Below are 7,620 nucleotides of genomic sequence, written 5' to 3' on the forward strand. Positions count from 1 at the left end.
CACCGATCTGTAACATGAAACTTGGCTGGCAGTTATCCTGGTCAGCTTTTATCATTTCCACGTAGACTTCATGGGTTTCCTCATTGCTGCAGGTTAATCGTAGGCCTTGTCAGCAATCTGTGTCAGTGGCCGTACGTTCAGGTGTTGTGATGACAGATAATGATGAATGCCCGTGATATCAGAGGTGACTGTTGGTGGTACGGCAGCAGAGGCTGAACCTTCCTACAAATGCTCCATTACGTTTTGTTGTCGTGCCAGCAGATGGCAGCAGAGCTGCAGTTTCCATCGAAATCAACAGCAGGCATTACTTTTGGAGCGACCTACATCGGAGTGTCCAAGTATCCGTATGCACTTGTGTACAGCAATGAAAAAGTCATGGAAAAAGCCCCCTGCAAGGAATGCAGGGAGCATTGCCTTTGCCAACCCCTGAACAAAAGACTGCAGTGTTTTTCTCAGTAATGTCCCAGACGTTTCCAATGGGAGAGAAGGAATCTGTGGGACTGACGGTGGGAAATTCAGCCTCTTTTTTCATCCCCAACAGAGCTGAAATCTGGGCGACCAAAATTACCATGAGGTATCTTGGCAATGTAGAAGCCAGTATCCTACACTAGGGTAACCCGTGAGTTCTGCCAAAACCCCAAAGCACTGACTGCAAAATGCTAAAGTGGAGGAGTGGAAAAGTGGAGAAAATCTTCTTCCTGTGTCCTGGGAAACTCTAGCAGCTTTGTGCCATGGTGAGAGGCCCTTTCTCTAGTAAGATAAGGGCACACCAATTTTGCTGGAGAAGTAAGATCTGCACGGCCAGCACGTAGGTGGGAGCCAGGAAAGGACATGGTGGGAGGAGAGAGGTGTTAAGCAACATCCAAGGCATGAAAATGCATCAGAAAGCCCTGAAAATCATCACAAAGCCACAGCCAGGAAGCTTGGGAGTATCATGAGCAGCATCCAGGATGCGAGAGATTATTTGCTACCATGCCAAATGGTAGCAGAGCTCTCCCTGCAGACATCCCAAAGCCAGACAAAATGGGAAAAACCCCAGAGCTGTGCTGCACGCACCCCACAGCCATCATGTTGCAAGCTGGGGTGCCTTGCTGTGTGCTGCATTCATCCCAGTCCGTGTGAATGAAGACTCTGGAAGCAGTCAAGACGTTGATTGAGCACAAGTGTGCTTTTATTATTATATAAAAGACAGGAGGGTGTGAGAGGTCCACGGTGACGATGGGACTCATCCTGTCTTGTCATGGAGAGAGTGGCTCAGAGCTCTCAGTGCTGCTGTCCGGTGCCTGGGACTGGAGGCCTGATTGAAAGTCCCCCTGCAAGAGGCTCTGCTCTTCCTCACTGATCCTGGCCTGTTCCTGCACAGAGGTGCAACTTTCGGGGCATTCTGACTGTGCTTGGGCTGGGCTGCACAGCAAAGGCACGGGGTTAAAATCCAGGTTGGTCACGGTGGTGTCTGGCAGGCTCAGGTCACCAACTTCAGCAGAGCCAGGTGTAATGAGAGCATGAACTTGAATGAGCTCCTTCTCTCCATCACTATTGTTACTGTTGTTAGATGGAAGGCTGCTGTTGGAGTTGCAGCAATTTGTGCTCCCTATGAGCTCTCCAATGATGGAAGCACAGAGAGCATCCTCGCTACTTGCCCTGGATCTTGTGGGTTGGCCAGGGCTCGATTCACCTAGAAAGGATACACAGGGGTTAGTGTCAAACTTTCACAAACTGAATTACGACAGTGGTTCTTGATCAGGGGTGAACTGAAGATGTTAGGCAGGGGCTGGAATGCCAGAAGGAGATACAAGTGCAGAGCAAGCTTGAATTCTATGTTCCTGAAAAGCAGGGATTTGGAAGCTGCATTTGCACCCTTACCTGCCAGGACTACCACTGCTGTTTCTGAGGGCTGCCTGGCATTGCGCTGCAGTTGGCGTTTGCTCCCAGAGGATGGCTTTCTGAGGCTGAAGCAGCAACACCAACTGCTAGCTGGCGATTCCTCAGTCTTGCTGGGTGGATTTTGCCTGGAGAGAGAAAACAGCCAATGCTGTGAGTCGTGCGTGGTGCAGGGTGAGGGAAGAGCAGCACTGAGCTCTTGGCAGCAGTTGCTTGTTCCTAGCACTGCCTGGTTTCTGCAGAAAAACAAAAAACCCACCCAAACAATGATGCTAGGTGCTGGAAAAGAAAGTCCTCTTTACCTGTCAGATGGAAAGTCGATGAATGTGTGGAACTTGCCCTGCCCAGCTGCAGGGCTTTCTTCCACTTCAATGTCGGGGCTGCTCTCTGTCACAACAGGAGAGCTGCTGTGGCCTCGCCTCTGTGCCTGTGCCTCCTCCAGGCTGAGCAGCTTTGTGGCAGCAGAAGAGACCCCCACAGACTTGGGCCCTGGGAGAGAATTGTGCCCTGTCAGGGAAAACCACAGGTAAGAGCGAGGATCAGGAAGCAGCAGCACAGCCACCACAGTTCTGGGGGAGGTGCTGTATTTTTCTCAGGCTTGCTTATCCGAGCCACTGGAAGAAGAGGAGCTCAAAATAACCACGTGGGCAGAGGTGTGTTTATGGCAAAGGACATGGTCATCATTAAGAGATCTCACCCCTAGATAAAAGGGGCAGGGAACTGAGAAAGCTTCGCTGCCATGCTTGCATGAAGCTTTTCCTGCATGCAAACCATAATAATGACGGTTTCCTCCTTGTGAAATTTGGGCTTGGACATTCTCAGCATCCAGCAACAGGATGCCAGATTCTAATGGAAGCCCAGAGGTCTGCTGTCCCCTTGATGGTAAAAGAGTATCTCAAAGGTCCCGGAGAAGGCCTGCATTTGGTCAAGGTGTCAGGTCAAGATCAAGCTAATGGAGGAAGACACTCACCTGCTGCATCTGCAATGTCTGCTCCGGATTTGGAGCAGAAGAGGACGTCGGTGTGGTTGATCATGAATTCCACCACATCCGACTGCGTCTGCAGCTCCATGCAGGCAGCTCTTCCGCTGGCGCAGGCAGACTCGTTCTGCTGTGATCTGTAGAAAAGGCAGATTTTAGAAGTCATTTCTCCAAGACCGTTTCCCCGAGTCTGAATTGTTGCAGCCAAAAGCTGTCAGCTGAGGCTCTGGAGACTTCCACAGTGGGCAATCAGTGATGCCACTGCAGAAATTCCTGGATGATCAAGGACACATCAGTCCCATCTCAACAAGACTGCAGAAATTGTCACCTAGACATTGTGCCCGTGGGGTTGGAGAACAGCCCAGGCTCCTGCGCTTCTGTCAGCCACAGATTTTACAGGAGAAGAGCACATTTGATGGAGAAAAAGAGAGGACTGTTTTTCTTAACTGGAGAACAGAGGAAGTGTTGAAACAGAACCAGAAGTTTACCTTAAGAGGTTTGGAGCCCACACAATGGCTAGGTTCTTGGCATGCATGTTTGTTATCGTGGAGCTCCCAGCCAGACACGCCAAGTGTCTCATCAGATACTCCAGAGTCCTGGAAAACAAGAGAGGCAAACGTTCAGCACCAACAAGCATGCCGTGCTGCAATTCAGAAAGACAAAGGCTGGAACCGCATCGTTGCCCTCTGCAATGCAGCAGGGCTGAGCTCAGCAGGCTGAGGGCAGCACTGACCTGTAGTGAGGAGCGGGCAGCTGCTGGATGACGTCCTGCATTCTGAGCAGCCGCTCCTCCTCTGTAGCGGCACCAACAGCATCCTGGAGTAGTGCAGAAAGGGAGCGAGACACCAATCAGGCTAGTACACCACTGCGAGTAAACCTCGTGGGGCTGACAGCAAAAGGGCCTCCGAGCTGGGGCACTGCTGCAGCCATCTGCCAAGAGGCCCAGGAAGAGGGAAATGAAAGACGTGGCCTTGTGCTTACCGAGAACTTGCCGTACAGCTGGTGGGTGAGCAGAGGGTTCGGGAGCTCCCTGAAGTACATCTTGCAGAGGGAGCTCACGCTGTGAATGTCACGGACGGTGAGCTCAGGAATCTGCTCCGACTCAAATTCCTGCCTGGAGAGAGGGACGCAAACCCGGTTGAGCGAGAGGAAGGCAAGCCCAAAGCCACACCAGATGCACTCAGGCTGTGTCAGTCGCAGCACTCTTACCGCAGTCTCTGGATGTTGGACGCGACGCCGGACAGGCGGTATATCCCCTGCACCACGCCGTGCTGCTCAATGAACTCAGCGCAGCTCTGGAGGACCTGGGGGACTGAAGAACACGTGCCAGCCGTCAGTGGAGCTCCTGATTCAATTGTGCTGCAGGCTGTGCTTCACATCCCATCCACTAAGCCCAGCCAGGCTTGGCTGAAGCAAATACAGATGTGCTTGTCTCTTAGGAGCATCCGCCTCACTTTATCCTTCAGCCATCAACTCCCATTACACGTGTCTCCACGGCTATCAGCCTGCCCCCTGCTAGATATGAGCTCCCTTTCATCTTCTTTAGATGCCCAGCAGAGGAAGATCTCAGGAATGGGCAGCTCCTTACCATCACGACCGGAGTGGAGAAGATGCTCTCCCAGGTCACTGCCAAACACCCTTTCCTTCTCCACCTCCCGCTCTGTCGGTTTCTTTGGGCGGGCCTTCACCAAGGAACGAAGGAAGGTGAGGATCTTGCTGCGTTTCTTGGGCTCTGCATAACAAAAGGAAGAAACCAGGTCATTTCAGGTTTGGCTCCGTTGGACGAGGCCGAGCACAGCACATTCTACAGAGCACGTCAGAACGGGAAGAACATTACCAACCAGTACATACAAAAAGGGATTTTCCCCATACCTGGAAGAGCCCAAGGCCAGGATGGATGGGGCCCTGGGCAGCCTGGTCTAGTCTCACATTAAATGTGGGGGCTGGGAGACCATCCTGAGGCAGGAGGGTTGGAGCATGATGATCCCTGAGGTCCCTTCCATCCCAAGCCATTCTATGAAGATTCTATAGTTTCCCCAAGTCCAATCATAAACATAGGAGGATTGGGCCAAATCTCTGCCCCATGGTGTGCATGAAGAATCATCAACCCAGAGGACAATGTGGGATGGATAAAGGAGGTACTAAACATGGAACACACCCCAAAAAAGACTTCATTTTGTTTCCCCACACCATCAAATGTAACATCCGTACCTGGCTTTGGCACAGAATTGATGAGTGCCTCAGGAATGTTCTTATTAATGAGTTCCACACACTCCCCTGGGAAAAATCCAACCTGTAACAAGAAGAGAGGCCAACTATTGCATACAGCACTTCTCAGATCTGAACTGTTAAACCAAAAGCCACATAACATTTCCCTCGGAACGTGCTTGCCTGACGTTCCATAAGACTATCCAGCAGAAAATGGCCATAGTTCAAAGCATAAAGGTAATAATTTTTCATCATTTGCAGCCAAAGGCAAGGTCCTCTGACACCAACACAGGGAAACTGTTTATGTCCTTTAGGCATCCTGAGCAGGCAGAGCAGCTCTAAGCTGAGATTCCTGCCTTTACTGAAGTTGCACTCTCCAGTCTGAAGCTTGTGCCTACCTGGAAGCCGAGCTTGCCTCTCCACCAGGGGGTCAGCTCCTTTGGTGGCATGTCGATGACACACACGATGTCTCCCACCTGCAAGAGATTGCAACGTCAATCCCAGCTTCAGCACGGCTGGGAGGAAAGCACAGCTCAAATGACTGCATTCTTCTGCACTGCCAAACATCGCCGAGCATGAGAGCACTTGCACCAGTGCAGCTCTGAAGGCATTTGCCATTGTAAAATTGAGCAACAAGGAACGCCTTGAACTGCTTACCTCAAAGGAGAGTTCATCCGCTGCCTGGGCAACGTATCTCTTAATAGCATGGGCAGCAGCAATAGCTGGAACATTCACAGGTGCCACCTCATGGTCCAGCAGGGGCTTCCCCTTGTTCTCAGCCTGAAACAGAGAGCACAGGCCACGGTGAGGAGCTGGGAACCAACAAGGAGGATTTCAAGGTGAGGAGCACATCTGCAGAGAAAGCTGCAGGAAATGCACTCGGTCCTTATCATGGGCACTTCAGAAGGAACTGCAAGTCTAATAACGGCTGTTTCTCTCCCTGGTGTGCAGCAGGCACATGCCAGCAAAGATGCATCTCTCCCCACCAGACTAATCAGCAATGGCACTGACGCAGACAGGTGGCCTTGTCCATTTTGCCCCCTCCTTTCCTGCGCTCTTTGTGCAGGAAGACTGACTGTTTCAGATGGTAGGAGACCGTGAAAAGGGAAACCAAAGCTACGGCTGCAGTTACAAGGTGCAAACAGTGCCACTGCAAGCACCAAGCAGCTCTCTTGAGCAGTCCAACCAACAGCGAGGCCAAACAGAGCAGAGAATGATTGTTGTTTCTGCAGCCATTTCAAGGGAAAAGTCAGTAGAGGACAAACACAACACCCGAGATGGCTCTGGTACTTTTATAAACTTGCCACACTTGCACTACTGTCTTGCCACAGAGTAGCTCTCTTGGAAAGCAGGAGAGCACATCTGCGGCTCACTCTGCTGGCTGCAGTCAGGGAACAAAGACCAATCAGAGCTTCATACTCTACCTCTGTCCATGCCAGGTCAGGCCCACAGCTGATCTCGCTGCACGCCACGGCCATCAGCGTAGGTGTGACAAGCTGGAACTGAAAAGAAACACACTTTTATTTTCTCTGTTCACATCTCTGCTGTGCTCCCTACAGCTGTCGGGCACACTCACACAGCCCAAGCACGCCTGCTGGTGTCCCTGGTGATGCTGTGCAGCTCTGCACAAGCTGGGGCTGGGACTCTTTGCCTAAGGGATTGGTTTCCTTAAGACCAGCTGCTCACAGCACCACAGACAGCATCCTTCTGAGGGCTGAGCTGCAGAGCACGTGGAGAAAACCCACACGTGACCAGCGTCCCATCAAAGCTGGATGAGGCTGTGTTACTAAACACGGGGCGTCACGGGCTGCTAAAGCATGTGGGGGGACAAACCATGGCAGGTACCTGGCAAGAGATCAGAACGAGGGAGACAAATGCCTTGAATCCACAGCCGTTCCTTGTCACTCTGCTCTGATCTTCCACGAGCAAAAGCTGCACCAGGGAAGCAGGCAGAGGGTGGAGAGAGGAGAGAGAAAGACCAGGTCAGTTTGCTTCCACGGTTTAGCAAAGCCTACGAGGGAAAAACCAAAATCTGCCCTCCCTCAACTTAAAAACTTAAGTTTTCAACTTAAAACCATTTCCCCTTGTCCTGCTGTTATCTACCCTTTCAAAGAGTTGATTCCCCTCCTCTTTTTAGGCTCCCTTTAGGTACTGAAGGCTGCCATGAGGTCACCCCACTGCCTTCTTTTCTCCAGGCTGAACAAGCCCAGCTCCCTCAGCCTGTCTTTGCAGGGGAGGTGCTCCAGTCCCCTGATCATCTCTGTGGCTCGCCTCTGGACCCTCTCCAACAGCTCCCTGTCTTTCTGGACACTGTACTGCAGCTGGGGCCTCACAAGAGCAGAGCAGGGGGGGACGATCACCTCCCTGTCCCTCATGGCCACCCCTCTGCTGATGGAGATAATGTGATCCTATGAGCTCCGCCAGCCAGCAGTTCTCAGCACTCACTGTCCCCCCGTCTCTCCCACACTGTCTCAGCTTACCTACAAGGTGCTGCACAGGACGGTGTGAAGACAAAGGGACGCAGTCGGTGCACAAGTGCATCAAGCGAGCTG

The 7,620-nt window shown here is 51.9% G+C and overlaps 2 protein-coding genes and 1 long non-coding RNA gene across 3 annotated transcripts; all 3 read right to left on the reverse strand.

Moving 5' to 3' along the window:
• Positions 1-1,153: 1,153 nt before the first annotated feature.
• LOC149912519 (rho GTPase-activating protein 32-like) lies at positions 1,154-3,440 on the reverse strand. The gene is made up of 5 exons (XM_090132159.1): positions 3,349-3,440; positions 2,852-2,997; positions 2,184-2,388; positions 1,864-2,009; positions 1,154-1,675 (listed from the first exon to the last, which is right to left on the reverse strand). Exons 1-5 carry the CDS (start codon positions 3,438-3,440, stop codon positions 1,239-1,241), a joined length of 1,026 nt encoding a protein of 341 aa, XP_089988285.1. The 3' UTR covers positions 1,154-1,238.
• Positions 3,441-3,568: 128 nt separating this feature from the next.
• On the reverse strand, positions 3,569-4,622 carry LOC149912520 (rho GTPase-activating protein 33-like). The gene is made up of 5 exons (XM_090131829.1): positions 4,602-4,622; positions 4,449-4,542; positions 4,070-4,172; positions 3,842-3,974; positions 3,569-3,676 (listed from the first exon to the last, which is right to left on the reverse strand). Exons 1-5 carry the CDS (start codon positions 4,620-4,622, stop codon positions 3,569-3,571), a joined length of 459 nt encoding a protein of 152 aa, XP_089987955.1.
• Positions 4,623-5,775: 1,153 nt separating this feature from the next.
• LOC149912521 (uncharacterized) lies at positions 5,776-7,620 on the reverse strand. The gene is made up of 4 exons (XR_016461534.1): positions 7,549-7,620; positions 6,914-7,000; positions 6,493-6,570; positions 5,776-5,848 (listed from the first exon to the last, which is right to left on the reverse strand). It is a non-coding gene; the product is annotated as an uncharacterized LOC149912521 (long non-coding RNA).

Source organism: Phasianus colchicus, chromosome Z (assembly GCF_987193195.1).
Source record: "Phasianus colchicus chromosome Z, bPhaCol1.hap1.1, whole genome shotgun sequence".
NCBI classification, from domain to species: domain Eukaryota; kingdom Metazoa; phylum Chordata; class Aves; order Galliformes; family Phasianidae; genus Phasianus; species Phasianus colchicus.